At 36.2% G+C, this 17,177-nt stretch overlaps 1 protein-coding gene across 5 annotated transcripts in view; it reads left to right on the top strand.

Annotated features, from left to right (window-relative positions):
* The first annotated feature begins 549 nt into the window (after positions 1-549).
* Positions 550-17,177, top strand: part of LOC136411076 (voltage-dependent T-type calcium channel subunit alpha-1G-like) — a 50,635-nt gene continuing 34,007 nt past the window's right edge. For 4 of the 5 annotated variants that reach the window (XM_066393506.1, XM_066393497.1, XM_066393483.1 and 1 more), the window contains exons 1-4: positions 550-659; positions 3,304-3,538; positions 11,515-11,692; positions 16,997-17,038. In XM_066393506.1, the coding sequence (XP_066249603.1) occupies positions 564-659; positions 3,304-3,538; positions 11,515-11,692; positions 16,997-17,038 (551 nt within the window). In that variant the 5' untranslated portion in view covers positions 550-563. The remainder of the gene's footprint in view (positions 660-3,303; positions 3,539-11,514; positions 11,693-16,996; positions 17,039-17,177) is intronic. The other variant, XM_066393489.1, reaches the window with a different exon arrangement.

The following is a 17,177-nucleotide window of genomic DNA, read 5'->3' as shown; positions in this document are numbered from 1 at the left end:
GGTTCCATTCAGGAGATACATAGATAGTGAGAATCAATCCTTAAGCTCCATTCTCAGTACACAAAAGACTATGCATAATGTATAATGAGTAATAGTGGCATAATAGTAATTGAGTAATTACTCATTACACATTATGCATAGCACATTGCAGTTGTAATGAGAAATTCCTTGTGGAGTTACTGTTCTGGGTTCATTTATAACAGCTTCATGCCTTTACAACAGATACTCATATTTATAATATAATATTATGCTCGATCCAAGTATTTTTCCATTTCATTTATCAAACTGCTATACGTGTATTAGAGTACTGATACAGAAAATGAGTTTTCTTCGATATTCAGCAGAAACGTTATGATTTATAGAGAAGTTATAAAGTCGGTTTTATTCTTATTTTTTAGCTGTTTCTTAGATGATATTTTAAACCGTAATATTTTAATGCAGTCATCTAATCGTTATTAAGATCTCTGCCGGTATCAAAGATACATGGGCCCTAAAATAACATATTGTTCCTTTTTCTATGAATATATCCTTAACATAAGATTACATGGTTTGAACGTGTCTCCATGATGGTGATTCTTTTAAACTGCATCACCCTGGGAATGTATCAGCCCTGCGTGGATAAGGACCCCTGTGTTACCACTCGATGTAGGATATTACAGGTACGTATAATAATAATAGTGTATTAAATCGATCATCAATGTAGTATCGGGTTTTGATACTACTGTAGATATAGGATGGTGTTTATATCTTATAATGAAATCACAGATATGAAAGGACTATAAGTATGCGTTTATTAATGTAAAGTGAACAAAAGAGAGTATAAAGTAACTTGTGAGTTTAGCGAGCGCGGACGCAACTTCTGAGTTACCAACGACAACCGAACCCAGAAGAAAAGAGAGCTTGTACATGCCCTGCAAAATCTTAAATACTAAAACCCATGGTGATAAACCATGGGCGTACCCTGGCTAGGGTGCCATCTGCACCACCCGCCGCATCAAACCGTTACGTCTTAAGCTGGGAATTGGAACTGCCACTATAGGGCCAACGAAATTTATCAAGGGCAATTCAAATGCTGACAAAGTATATTACAGGCAGTACCAATGCCGACCCGGTATATTGCGGGGATTTCCAACACCGACAAGGCATGGCATGGGAAATTCCCATGCCCCACTTAATGCCCACCAGGGTCGTACCCCAGGGGTATGACAATCTTAAAGTTAATTCCTACTATCTAACATGTATCCAGCTTAAAAGTAACGCCTATTTACAAGGGACGCGATCCTACATCAATAGTTTTGAAAAATTCAATTTTTATTTAGTGCCAACTCAAGAGTAGAAATGATAATGATAGTGTGTAGGGTATCCGGGAAATAAGGGATGTTGGCTGTAGTAAGCTTTGGCACTTGAGACTGCAAAAAAAAACAACTTTTTCAATGCAGTATCTCAAAAACACAACGATGAATAAGAAATAATAAGTTTTTGAGAAATTTTAATATTAAAATTTTTCTTTTTGGCCGCTACCTTTAACGACCGTTTTAGAAATTGGAAAATATTTTATATAATTTCACTTCTCTGGAACATAAACGGATTCTAAAATACCGCCTGTGTTTCTAAATATTCGAACACGGTACAAAGCATAAAAGTAGAAACAACGAAAATTAGAATGAATTCACGAAAACTTAACATGAATTATCAAAACTTACTTAACAAAGCTTAAAATATTTGGCAAAATTTGGATATCTGAAGTTATAATAGAGATTTTATTGTTTTTTCATTTTAAAAGAATATAGACTAAGGCAAGAGACTACCAATACCTTAGAGTAAGATATCCAGAAGTCAGATAGAAGAGGTCACGGGGGTAAAAAAAAAGGTTTATTCAGGTTAGTTCAGGTTAACAGAAAACAAAATCCATACGGATCAAATATGACAATTAAAGCAGAGAAAAAAGGGAACTTTATCTCTCCAGGGGTGTTTGGTACCCCAGGGAATGGCGGACAAGATGACGGAGCTAATAAAATTTGCAAAAAAGTTCTTAAACAAGATCGTAGTCCTTAACATCTTAAGGGAGGCTTGTTTACTTGGTGTTCTTTACGAGAGCTTGCTACGCTCGTCCCGCAGAAATGCTCTCGTTGAACAATATGTCGTCTTTCCCAACTGGTTAAATAAATAGCCATTTTCGGCTTTAGTTCTTATTATCACCCTCGAGATTAAAATTTTCGAGAGAACTTAAAATAATGTGTGAAAAGCGACACAATGATTAAAAATAAAGCCTTCCTTTCAAAGCGGGGAAATTGATATAAAACAGGGACTTTTTTGGAAATTGCCTGCCAGCCACAAACAAAAAAACTTGTCAGTTCTCTCAGAGTTTTTATAATTTATACCCCGACAGTAGGAAATTTGCTGGATATTCAGTGAAATTTTCATAATTCATGTTTAAGCCTTGTCAGTAATTATGGGAGAAAGCTAAAGCTGCGGTGTCAAAGGATAAAAATGAAGTCGTGTAATTTGATGCGGAAAATTGCACGTAATAAAAAGGGTAGATAGAACTAGATAGTGAATATTTCATAAGCTTGATAAATTACATTTTCTTTCCACACAATTACGTAAAATATATGAAACCGAATTTAATATGGAAAAGCTTGGTGCGAATAAACATAAATAGACAGAAATGTTAATGGCAAGCCTGTAAGAGGAATCGAACATTCAAGTAGAAATGGATGTTAGGCGAGTGTTCCTGCTTATTGGCTTCATCAAATATGTCTGCATTTAAAGTGGATCCGTTCCAAGACGTACGACATACATTAAATACAACCCTAGTATTTTCATTTTATATTTCTCAAGCACTGTTTATCCCTGAAGGATCAATGCATTATTTGCATTTTTTCTAATCAGCAGCAACATCACGAATATATTTTAGGATGTTTTATAATCTTGGTACGTAATAATTCCCCAAACATAAAAATCAATTGGAGTCATTTCGGGAGAATTAGATGGCTAAAAGAAAAAAAATGCACATGATGCATCGGTCCTTCAGGAACAAGAAGAGCTTTCGAAATGTGAAATAAAAATGTCAGGTTCGAAAGAACAACAAAGTCGGTTTCGACTTTTTAAACGCGAAGTGTCATCTTCGCATAATAATTAGTCTGTGTTGCAGAAAGGACGAAGAAAGAGATTAATAGTATGTGGTTTAACTGATTTTGCACTTTTCACCTTTTCGGAAACAGTAATAGTGCACGTACTTAAAAAGAGCATCTTGTAAAAACGACGTTTATAATTTATTTAGTTGTTTTCTGTGTTTTACAGAGGTTTGATGAGTTCATTTTCGCGTTCTTCTTCTTGGAAATGACAATAAAAATGATCGCCATGGACGCGTACGGTAGAGGCTCCTATCTGGCTGATTCGTGGAATAGACTGGATTTGTTCATCGTCGTTGCTGGAGCAGCCGAGTACAGTCTTCCAAACTTAAATAGCCTCAACTTCGCAGCCGTTAGAACGATACGGGTGCTGAGACCATTACGAGCTATTAACAGGATACCCAGTAAGTTTTTTGCTTTTTATTTTAATAAAACTTGTTTTCAGCAGAGATTGTAACGGCGGATTTTAGAGGAGACTTCAAAAACTTTTAACTAAAATATCAAACTAAATTCCAAGAAGAATTCTTCAAAATAGAAAAAAACAAAAAAAAAAGGTTCCTATATAAACCACCCTACCCTAAACCCTATCTTAACAATAATTAATTATGTATTTAGTAGTGAAATTAATACATATTAGGTCAATAATATGTAGAGCTTGATGAGACACAGCCAGAAAAGCAGTAGGAATAATGTATTTCATTGCGAATGGGATGCGAGTTTTACGTAGGTACAACAGAAGTCATGTGAATGCAGAAAAATGTACTTTCAACGTGCAATGAATGATACTTTTCATCATTAGACCCCGAATTTCATTAAGAATCCGGAAAATGGCATTTTTTTGTGTGCTTATGGAAAAAGTGTATTTTTCGTACAGCTAACCAACTGGGAAATGCTCGTTTTCAAGGTGATGTAGTGAAAAATCATATTTCTGCAAGATACACATGAGAACTATTTGTTTTGCAAATTAGAATTAAATTTTAAATGTGTAAATTTTGAACATCGTCTATATGCGAGAACCGTCGTATGGGAATATTGTGTCGGCCTGTTATTTGCTCTGGTTGCAGGGTAACGTATATTACCTGCCGCAGAGATGAGTAATACAAGGAACAATGCATTTTGCGGCAGTAAAATACTTCAGAAAGTCATCAGTTTTCTGGCGATTGCAAAAAATAGTACCATTATATCCCAAGGCTGTGAAGTATATCATTATGACCCGAACGTCAAGAGTGATCTAAAACGTGAGGCTCGTAAGGATTTCACAATCGCGGTGTATACAGTGTATAATGGCTCTATATGAGGAACAGAAAAAAAGAAAAAAATAAATAATATGGAAAAAAACAATAAATAAGAACTCAAATTAACTAACTCGCTCTAGCTTAGCCCTCCTCTCAGTCACCCCAACCAATTAATTATAAAGCTATTAAAAATGCTGTTTGGTGGTACCTCAGAAAGCTGCGTTTGATAAAAAATCAACTAAATTCTGTCGTTATTTAACATTATATAAGTGGAGGAGGATAGGGAGAGAGATTAAGTTCGAACAGAATTTCGAGGGATTTTTTCCATATTTAATATAGCGTCTGTAAGTTTTAAAATTATTACCCTATATACGATTTTTTCTAGATTTGATAAAATTACAATGAACTAAACTGCGAATAAATTAAATCAGAAACGTGAAATTAGAACGCGTCGTGAGTCATAACATCAACGATGGCCCATCATTTCCATGGCAACCGTCTTTATTACCTTGCTAGGTGAATAATGAACGACATACAGGTCACTATTAACCTATAATTTGATATAGCCTATTGCCAGCTTATTTGGCGAAAGCTTATAATCATCCCTTGGGGATTATCTCGAAACCACAAAAAGAAATATTTGTCGAGATATTGGTACAGATTAGTTCGGTTTAATCAAGCATTTTTCCCAGCATTTAAGCTAGAGTTAAAAGGGAGAAAGTAATTATCCTCTTAAAAACAGTGTTTTACTTTGGTTTTTATTCTCCTTTTTAATATTGCCGTATTTTTTAGGGAATCAATTGTACTTTTGGGGCACAGATAAAACGTTAATGTTTAGTTAATTATATTAATTATATTAATCATTTAAGTTAATTTCTAATTACAGTTATTTTATTTAAGTTAATTCAGTGACCGAATTTTGCCTCGTCTCGCAATTGAGTGCAGTAAGTCGTATGAGTTACCATTAACGGGCATTAAAAATTTCATCACACATGTGTTGTAAAGTGCTACTTTCAGCTCGTAATTGCAGGCAGTAAAGCCTTTTTATCGCACAAGCTCTTAGCAAAAATTATAAAAAGTTACCCAGTGTTGAGGTCAACAGACTGATACTCCGGACTTTGTACAATTCCGGCTACGTTCGCAGGTCCTGGAATTTACATTCGAATAATACAAATGTATGGACCGCTATAGGCATCCTATGTATGGGTCGCTTTAAGTACCCTCATTTTGGACTTGCTGTACGGTTTGGTAAATGAGGCATGTAAATGGGCCCAATTTCTTTAGATTTAGCATCCTTAGTACATTGTAAAAGAACTTAAACTTCACTTTACCCTCCCTCAAATGACGTTTGATATCTGCTAAGTGAAAGGTGGCGTAAAATCGTAAATTACATCTCTAGGAAGCAAAACAAAGGCAGTGCTCTATATTTGTTACCTACCGTTTTAGCGGGGTAACATTCGCGACCGAACAATGGCTTTTAGTTATAATTAGCGGCGGTTGTAGGTCTTGTCAAATGCAAACCTCTACATCATAAATCATATTTTAGTTAACTACATAAATGATAGGTCTGTTAACATTGGAATAGGTCTTTAATTAATGGTAAAGGACGTCGTTATAAAGAGTGAGGAGTTGTGCCAGATAGAGGATCTTAAGTGACATGCTTATAGAAACTTATGTACGAGTGATTTAGGGTTCAATCGGGAAAATTTAATAAGCGATGGAACTCAATCGAGAGAAACGTGCATGTGAACTTTGGTTTGCACTTCGTGAAGTTTGGAATATTTTGATGAAATTCTTCGTGTATTGTTGGGTACTGGGAGCCGTATGGATATATATATGTGTATATATATAGAGGATATTTATTAAACACACAGATTATACTAGGTCTATACACTAACTACTAAACAACACTACACTGCACTAGAACTGTCTTTTACTATGCTTTGTCTCGATGCACGATACTAGGTAAAACTCCCCCTGTGCCGCGTCATGACGACCTTTTATGTCTCTCCGCAGTCCTTCTAGAAAGGTACGTTCCAGACTTCGCCGGAGAACACGGGAAGGTCTAGACGGTGGTAGAGAGAGAGACCGTCCGAGTGGCGAGTGTACCGTGAACGAGAGAGCGCGAGATCCACGCTCAGTAACGGTCCCAACATGTATGAATTGCTTTCCAATCTACATCAGGAAAACCCGCAGGAGATGGTGATTTTAAGGCCAAACCTACTCCAAACTTTTTTGTAGTACGCTAATGACCGTTCGCTTCAAGAAACTTGACTCTTTCTCTATAAAATTTTGAATTTTTTTGTCTGCCGGGCCATCAACAATACATTTAAGACTGTGTCAGGAGCGAGACTTGGTATCTTACCGGGGTTACCGGAACTTCCATTCTGGATTGAGAAAGAAGTTATAGCTTTTCATAAAAGGATTAAAGTCTGCAAACATTGGAAGTAATCATCAGGTGAAACCGGTTATTGTAAGACTGTAGGACGGGTCATCCTCTAAGAAGAAAGTCTGAATGACCTGCTGAATAACCTGCTAAGACTGAAATAGATTTGGAGTGAACATTGCAATAAGAAAGGAACTAACTTCCTCAATCGCTATAAGATAACAGTCAGCTTTAGTGTAATGACGGACCACGAATGACTGTGACCCCATCATCGGGGGATGGAATGTATGTATAGCCTGGCCTACAGGAAGGACGAGCCTTTTCGAGCTTAAAACTCATTTTACACAACCAGGATGAATGCAAAGCTCGTTCAGTAATGCAGAGAAGTTTTTAGGAACTTGCAGATATTAAGAAAGTCACGCAAGGAAGAGTCCTAAGCCATAGGGTCATAAATGCGTCCAGTGAAATAAAAAATAATGTTTCAATGGAAGACTCTCTCCTTTATAAACAGAATGGGCACTTTTTCTAACGGGCGGGAAGGGGGCCTATACCTCGAGACTCAGAACGTCATAGTCCTAGTGACCTAGTCATGGCGAGTATGGCCAAGTCATAGTCATCTTTCTAAGATGACTCTTTTATGAGAATATTAAAAAAGAATAGAGCGAAAAAGTGATAGATTGGGTAGCAAAACGAGCACATAAATGTCCCATTGCAGGGCTTCGCCAAAGCTTTATGATGCTATCAATCGTCTCATGCAGATTCTGTTGAGTTTTCGGTATGGCAGACATGAAGATAGTCATCCTTGGAATGGTCCCGAATCAAAGTCACAAGGGCGTTAAAGGAAATGAAAAATCACTCATTAACGGACGTTTAATAGGGGGTTCTCTCCTTCGCAAAGAAGACGATGAGAGATAAAAAAAAATAAAGTGAAGAAGTGGTAGATTGAGAAGCGAAAAGGGCTGCTAAAGAGTATCGCAGGGCTTCGCTGAAGCTTTACAATGCTACTGAACGTTCCATTCAGCTTCTGTTCAGGCTTTTGGATTCGATTTTGATATTTTTCTTCCACATTTCAGAATTTTCTAGACGAGGCAAGTAGCAGGTAAGTTCTACTTGCTTCACATGCTGATGTATTGTCATGAGCAATCTATGTAGACTGAATGATTCCAGATTAAGTTGCGGTGATGTATTCCCACAACAAAGGCCAAGTGTATCGTATAAAATATTTCGAAGTAACTATACTCGTCGATTCTAGAAAATAAGACAGGCACATCGAGTTCTAAACTCAATTAAGTCGATCGGAAGCACTTCCATAATTAAATGTGCACTCTAAGGCATTGCAGGAATTTTGATTTCCGCGACAACTTTTTCCATTTCCGCTCGCGATAAGACGAGTTTAATTGAATTAAGGCAACTTCCACAAAAGTCTCGTAAATTCTTAAGGCTTACAGCTCAGTTCTTTTTCTTATACCTCTATGCTTTCTGGATACCTTCGCTTTCTTATATTTATTTGCTGTCTACAAAAGTTAGTTGCTTCAATGCAATTACTTATCGCAGATTCAAAACTATCTGTTATTGCTGTATAAGTTACACTGGATAACAGCCGCTGGTTTCTCGTTAAATTTGCATTATCTCGATTGCTAATTATTCATCGTAGTTCTATAACAAACCTAAACAATTAGTTTGAGTCTTGACCTGGCGCCTGTGGCTGTTGATACATATCCCAAGTAAACCCCAGGCCTATTTTGCATAACGTGAAGCAGGCTTAATTTGTATGGAACCTGTTTATTTTACGAAATCTCTAATTCTCCCTGGATTATATCGGGGTATTATCATTACTTGACGCTTAGCGGAGTATTTGACGAATTAAAAATCAATATGAGGAAGACTGTAAGTAAATAAGCGAAATATAGCTTTTCCCTGCACGAGTGTTCAGTAAAATTGGTTCACGGCACGCATTTGGGAGCTGAACATTTTTGCCGCCCATGAAACGAAGCGGTGTCAAAGATATTTGCGGGCGATCCCGTAATTGGCATTGACAAGCGTGCGGTACAATAACGCCGCATGTGCGTGCAAATTCGTTTACCGCACGCTGATCTTTAAAAGAATTTGCGGGAAATAAAAATGAAGTTAACACACTGCCGTGGCAGGAAAAATGTTGTTCCTGAATCGCGCGAAGTTGTTTTTTCCATCCGTCCTCGATTGCTGACCGAAAACCGAAATTGGTTTCGTGTGGCTCATAGAACCGTAATTAGCAGTTCGATAGATCTCGAACTTAAAATTCGAACATGTTGGAACTTAATATCCGCCGCAAGAGAAAACATTTTGCATTATTAACAACCATTAGATTAATACGCTGACAACTTTACCTGAAAAGTAATTTTCATGGAAAGCACGAAAGTGTGCGGAATGAATATTACCTCCTTGGTAAAACTCAGGACTTTTGATCTATTCATCCTAAAAGTGCTGCTATGTACTCAATTATAATCAATAAACTGTCGCGACTGCATATTGGAATTTCAATATTTTAGCAGGACTGTTTCCCGCTCTGGATGTACCGCATACATTGATCCAATTATGTTATAAGTCATTAATTAAATTTTGGTTTAGCTAGTTCAACGGTAGCCTTCCTCCCCCGAGAACGTAATGATTCGTTGTAATAATCGAAATACCTGTGCGAGACAAACGTAATTACTACGAGTCGATAATTCAGCCTCTGATAAAAAATCACTCTTTCGAATTCCACAGTTTGTTTATTTTCAGGTCTCTATCTTGAGATTCAAAACGTTCGAGCCATATTTTTCACGCAGCTGTTGAGAGCGAAATCAGATAGAACAATATAAAAAAAGAAGAAATATGAACGGCATAACGAGTTTTACCCCTGCGAGTTTCAATCAAGAAAATATTTTTGACACTCGTTTACGATTCTTGAAGGGGGTCTGAAATATTGGGAGAGAATAAATTGGCGATAAGTCGACGAAAGGTTTTTACGTGCCGCGGATCTCTTGAGGAAACTAAATTAATCATCAGCTATCTATATGCCTTTGTTTTCCATTGTGTAGACGATCGTGAGCACTTATTATATTTCAATTTCAAGTTTTTTATCGATGAGTTTTATACACGATTTGTCCCAATTACGATGTAGTATTATGAAGAATGCATGTGGAAAATTCGAGGTTCGAACTTATCTAAGATATAATCGAAATTATTGCTCCTGAAACGATTATTGTTGTGTTGTTAATGGTTCCATTAAGTTGAGTTCAAATTAAAATAGAGCGTCAAAATTACCGATAATTTTTGCATCTTGTGTGTTTTCTAAAAGGTGCACGAGTTCTCTCCTTCATATTTTGTGTGAAAGAGCTCTATTAATGAAACGCGAAACTAAGCCCGGTCTCTAAAGGAAATTTGCTTGAATGTAAAATTATTTGCTTATTTTGGATGGCGCAGGCTGCTTAGTGTAAAATTTCCTGAATAAGGAAAATTGGCGTCAATACGTACTGCTTATTCAGTTCCGAGTATTTTTAGCCCTTTTTTTATTTTACTTTTAAACGAGACATATTTAAAAACTACTGGTAAAATTAAATTTTAATACTTGCTGGGACACTTATCGGTAACCGGCGGGCAATTATCGGGACCTGCCGGGCAATTACCGCTGTAATTTGTCGATAATTGCATTTTTCAAATCGACGGTTAAACATAGAAGAAAAATACTCCCGATTATCTCACCAATACTTACGAATTTAACAGGGTGTAAATCTTGTTTTAATATGCGATAATTCGACAATTAGTTGCGGTTAATACTAAGCCATCAGACTTTAAAATTTTGAACGGCATATTCTTGGACGGCACAACTCTGCCCCAATTTAACAGACCTAAAATCTTTTATGGTTATCGAGATCCCGATTGCTGAGTTCCAAAAATGGAAATTCTATACTTATATTGTGCACAAATACAATTATTACATAGGACATAAAATTATTAATATTTTGATTAAGAATTGCTATGAAAACACCGATTCCCTAGTTGGGAATAATTTGCAAATGTCGTACTTTCTGTTTTTTCTCTAAGATTCTTCTTATAACAAACTCCTTTTCATGAACATCATTTTGGAATCCGGGACTGTGGAAAAAGCAACTCTTTTCTTACTCTCGAGCTGGAAATAAAACTTTTATCCCTCAGCTTAAAATCTGGCGAATGTGTTGTACTTAGGTACTGGATTAACAAAAATCTCTAGATTCTTTCATTTCTTGTAGTCCGGAACAGAGTTTGAACTGAATATCTTTAAACTGTTTTAGTTTTAAAATTAGATTAAGTCTCATGGCCCGTTATAACCAAACACTGGATGGTTGAAGTCAACCCCTTTTTGCCCCCTTTTTAATTTTTTAGGAGCAAAATAAATTTCTGCAATTTCTAAATTTTACCCAACTCAAAGTGATGTAGATCGTCGACGATTGACATTTTATTGGCGGCAGAGTGACTCACGCTTCGGTTAATTATGAGTATAGAATTTAATTTTTTTAGGTCAAGATGCATACTCATATGTTAAATAATTTTCTTTTGAGAAGTCATTAAAATATCACTTCCTTCAAGCCAACGTTAAAGGTCATGAAATTCGCTTAAGCGACAGAGGTATTAGGGTTTATCTCCTGCTCCTTAAGCGCAAATCCAATAACATTTCCTGCCATCCAAGCTATCAGAAGCTGTTGGAATCCTAATGTCTCCAATATTTTCCTCCATCTATAGCGGAATTTTTCTTTTCCAGGTATGAGGATCCTGGTGATGTTGCTCCTTGACACTTTGCCTATGTTAGGCAATGTCTTACTCCTATGTTTTTTTGTATTTTTCATCTTTGGAATTGTCGGGGTGCAGCTTTGGCAAGGGGTTCTCAGACAAAGATGTATGTTCAACCAAAGTCTATATCCTCACGTGCGATGGCCTAAGTAAGTACGCTATAATAACCCTAATTACATAATAGCTATTTTAAGGATTTAACCTCGCAGTGTTAAGGATATTTTTAAGAAGACACGTTTTTATTAATAACATTTCTTGTCCAGTGCAAAAATAAAAGTGCAATTTCTATCAAAGAAGCACATACACAGAATTTCTAAAAGTTTTTTGGTGCCCTCATCCATCAAGTGTAATGAAGTGGAACTGAAAAGGATTCGCCTGAACTGCTAGTAGGGGAAATTATGAGATATTATTGTTCTAGTTCATATAAGCCGGAAGAAAAACTATTTGAAGTTGCAAACAATGGAGCCAGATCTCTTAATTTAGACTGGCGATTTAGGCACGTCAGATCATCATTTGTAACGTGACGTAGGATGTTTTTACGCTGATGATTTTAATTATGGAACGGTACTATTGTTTGCAATATTATTTTCGGTGACTGGACAAGAAATGCTCTATTATTAATGCTTCTACATCAGTGAATCCTGCGGCTTTAGAAGCTCGCGCTTTTTTTAATATACTAGAAAATTACTATTTTTAGTAGAGATATTATATAATTTGCATGTTAAGAGTAATCCACTGATATGAGTAATACAGTCAATACTTCATATTATGTATTTTGCTGATTGGTGTGTGGAGAAAATTAACACTTCAACGTTAATTATGTCTTAATTGCCGTCACGGGCATGTAATATTTCCTCCATAACATCATCCATAGCTTAATATCGGAAGTCATTCATTATATGTATACACATTGTTTAACAATGTGCTATTTTATTTCCATATATTTTAAACATCTAGCACTATTAATTTGCACGGAAACTGGTACATTAAACATTAGTCACAGATGATATATTACATGTAAATATACGAACATCGGTTAATACGCAACATTTTAACGTGTTAAAATGTTTTTGAAACCATGTTAGGCTCGATTCCGCTATAATTTCATCCAGGAAACTTGGCAAAAGCAAGATTCTACGCCTTGACTCTAGGCGAACTTGTTAATTATCTTAATTACATTAGCCATGTTTATTTTCTAATTAGATGATACAAGCTGGCAAAAATACCTAAAAGAAGCATTAATTTTTAAAAAATTTGTATTTTTTGACGCCGCTCGCCACTTTAATTTATGCATCCCAGGAATAAAGGTAAAATGGCCTATTTTCCGCCGTTTGAAATTTATTGTCAAAAAACAACGAGAATTAAAGCTTGCAAGCCGATTACACCCCAGAAAATGATAACTCCATAGGTAGTATTGGCGAGTTGGGACAATAAAACAAAACAAACAGTAATTAAAACTTTCCACCCACGTTCCGTTCAAATATACTTGAACCTCTTCAGGTTAGTTGGATTATTTTCATTTAAACGAATCCTCAGCGAAAAGTTTTAATTAGTTGTTTTATTGCCTCAACTCGCCAAAACTAACCACATATACAGAATGGAACAGGAAAATGAAATAAATTCTATTTTTGGATATTTCGACATACAGTGATGCAAAAAGTATGGAATATTTTCTAAATTTTTATTCGTTGCTTTTAGAAATATTTACAATTTCTGAATTACGTTTTAAAACATTCTTTAGTTTTTTTGTATCAAACACACACTGTTCCGATGTAGCCACTATCAATGTCTTAATTTTTTTGTACATTAAAATTTTTGCTTGGAAAAAAATATGAAATACACTCACTTTCACATGAAATGCACCACCCAGTAATAATAATAATTAAGTCTTGTAATTTTGGCAAAATCATGCTTCATAATAAAGTATCAAATGATCAGACTTTCAGTTAAAAGATGCAACATTTGATAATGAAAAAATTAATAATAAGTGACATCGCCTCGTACGGCAATGCAAGCACGTACTCTTCGCGGTATGCTTTGCAACAAATGATCAATATCTTCCTGGGGCATTTCATTCCATGCTACCTCAAGATGATGTCGTAGGTCATCCACATTGTTTGGAGGCCTCGGTAAATTTCGAAGACGGCGACTCATCATATCCCAAAGATGTTCGATGGGCGATAGGTCCGGTGACCGTGCAGGCCAAGGCAATATTTCCAATTGTGCTTCTTCCAGGTATCGTCGAGTAATGTTCGCACTATGTGGTCTTGCATTATCCTGTTGGAAAATGCCATTTGGTAAAGTTTGCATGAAAGGTACTAATACTGGCCTCAGAACATTGTCAATGTAGCGACGTGCGTTTAGGGTACCTGGAACGAACACAAGAGAGGATCTTCGGCCAGCACATATCGCACCCTAGACCATAACACTAGGTGTTAAAGCTGTGTGGCGCCTTTCAGAAAATTGCAAATTTCTTCTTTCACCTCGGTATCGTCTGATTCTTCTACGACCATCATTGATCCATAAACAAATCGCGAAAAAATCGCGACTCGTCACTGAAGACGATATTTTTCCACTCATGATTCCAATCAATTCGTTCTTGACACCAGGCCAATCTGGAAGCTTGGTGTTGGGCGGTTAGTGGCAGTCATAGATTTGGGCGGTATGAATGCAGGCCAAAAGACGAAATTTTTCTGTAAACTGTTGCCATCGACACCCGACGATTTAGAGCTCCCATCCAATCTACTGCTACAGACATTGTTGTTTGAAATCGATCACCAATGGCCATCCGTCTAAGAAGTCGATCTTCACGTGCATTGCTGCTACGGGGAGGACGTCCAGCTGGACGATGTCGCTGAACCCTCTCTTCAGACCACGAAGACCATATTCTCGCAATCGTGGTGTGGTTCCGATTCATTCTTCGGGAAATCTCACGAAAAGAAAGTCCACCCTCCTTCATACCGATAATTCGCCCTCTATCAAAATCCGAAACGTGGGAAAAATTTCGACGCTGTCTCACTGGGGGATTTTGAGATGTCTTGTTCACAGTTCAACAACAAAATAAACTGATATTTCCATGTAAATATTATTTTATTTATTTACAATTGAATAAAAAATCTAATAGGTCGATGACAAAAAAACCACTAGCATTCTTTCTTTTTTACTGAAAGTCTGATCATTTGATACTCTATTATGAAGCATGATTTTGCCAAAATTACAAGACTTAATTATTATTATTACTGGGTGGTGCATTTCATGTGAAAGTGAGTGTATTTGGTTGGTTTTGATTATTTGGCTTCAGTTCGCTTCAAGTCTGAAGAGGTTGCTATGATTTAAATGTATTAGAATTCAATTATGGCTAAACATGTTTATTTTTCATTTAAGTTTAGATAAAAAGTAGTTGAGATTTATCAAAGTGGTCGAACGCAATGTGATGTGGCAAGAGCTTTACATATTATTCAAAGTGCCGTTTCTAAGATTGTGAACAAATTTTGTACTCAGGGCGGTGTTCAAAATCGTTGCAAGTCAAGACATCCAAGAAAAACCACACTCAATAAGACAAAGCCATTAGACGAATCTCTCTTAAAGATCGCCGAAAGACATCAAGATAGATCACAAATGAAATCACCACACAATTTAATCTTGAAGTTACTAGTAAAACCGTAAGAAATCGCCTAATTGATTTAGGACTTCATGATAGAGTTGCTGTTAAAAAGTCATTGCTGTCGAAGAAGAACAGAATGGCCCATCTGAAATTTGCAAAGTCTCACTTGTCATGAACTATAGAAAAATGGAACATCGTCTTTTGGAGGGCCAAAAGCAAATTTAACTTGTTTGGTTCTGATGGTAGAATTTATGTAACGCGCCCAGCAGACCAAAGATTGGATATTAAGTACCAAATTTCTACTGTGAAACCTGATGGTGGGAGCATAATGGTCTGGGGGTGTTTTTCTCGATGCAAGACTGGACCGTTGGTTCATATAAAAGGGAAAACGGATCGTTGTCAATACCGGAAAATCTTAGAAAATAGTATGTTACCATTTGCTGAGGACGAGAGGCCACTTTGTTAGAATTAACGTGCTTCGGTATTTTTGCCACATATATCGAAATATCCAGATATTGAACTTATTCCATTTGGCTGTCCCACCCTGTATGTATTTTATCAATAACAAAGAATGAAGCTAAATCTTAAAATGAAATTCGTTTCATTTCGTGAGAGAAATTTCCTCTATTGGCAGCCAAACAGTACCCCAAATGAATATCCGTATAATATTATTGTATATTATAACAATCCAGATAGACTCGTCCAAGAATTTCATTTCATAAAATGCCTTTCGAAATATTGATTTTTTTTTGTGGAACTTGCCCGTGATCTTCCCTGAATGGTGAGGATTTTCTATTATCCCGATATACACAATTGTATTTATTTCAAAGCCCAGTACATGCAATCCTCCATCACAATCCTTTTTCTTCAGTTCGTTTACAGTTTCCATTTTCTAGGAAATAATTGGCTGATTTTAAAAATGTGGTGCACAGAAAATTCTTACTTTTATTAAATAATTTGAACTACTTAATTAAAATGCCAACGAATCAATTTTTCACTGCGTTTTTGAATAATTGTGAATAAATGAAAGAATTTTATTAATGCTGGGACATAGAAAATTCCCTCAGATTCGGTGCAGGTCAAATTCGAAATTAGTTTCAAATGAAGTAGTTTGATTTCGCAGGATTATTACGGTAGTCAAGAGAGTGATCTCTCCGATTTCGTTTAAGACTGGTCAAACTAACCAACCCTCGGTAAATAAATATTTTTTCCTTTTCAAATGATATCGATGTGGTCAGATCCAAGTTTGCTATGTAGATTCTATGATCTTTCCAGAAAGCAAAAAAACTACAACAGCCGTTCAAGTAAAAACGTGTTACAAACATTTTTTATTTAAAGGCAAATTGTATTTATTAATATAATTCGAGCATTATCGGGAGCGTAGATGATGCGAGATGTAAGTTGCTTGAACAATTTTCCTAAAAATGGCAAAGTTTGCTCATAGCGGACTTTGGCTTGATAACAGCGATATGTAAAATTCCTGGTTTATTAGTATTTTAATCGGGGAAATTTATCCTCTTAAATAGGATTCGTAACAATTTGTTTCAGGAATTTGTTACTGGAATACCGGAACAGCACATTTACAGTATTCCCTTAAGGTCTGAGCAGCAGGCTCATCGCTATTGTCTGTGCTCCAACCATATTTCCGCATTTTCTCTCACTTTACTTTTGTTATTCGGAAGTAATTCTATATTCTATAGCTTCTTAAAATTACGCCTAACTAACTGAGTAATCCGAATATTCTTTGTTTGGTTACTTCATTATTGGTTTACTAAACCTAATGTTTATTGTACCAGTTGTCTCATATATTCTGCAAATCTCTGAATGTTGTGGCTTTAATTTGTTCCAGGGATTTGTTACCGGAACAGTACATTATGCGCGTTCCCTTAACGTAAGATCTTAACAGCAGGCTTATTGCTATTTGTGTTCGTGCCTTATCCATATCTTTCATTTCTGTTCTCTCTCTTATTTCACTTCTGCTATGCGAAAATATTTTCCTATATTCTACAGCTCCTTAATATTAAGCGTCA

The sequence above is a fragment of the Euwallacea similis genome, chromosome 1 (genome assembly GCF_039881205.1).
Source record: "Euwallacea similis isolate ESF13 chromosome 1, ESF131.1, whole genome shotgun sequence".
Lineage (NCBI taxonomy): Eukaryota > Metazoa > Arthropoda > Insecta > Coleoptera > Curculionidae > Euwallacea > Euwallacea similis.
This window is presented reverse-complemented; position numbering and strand designations above follow the sequence as displayed.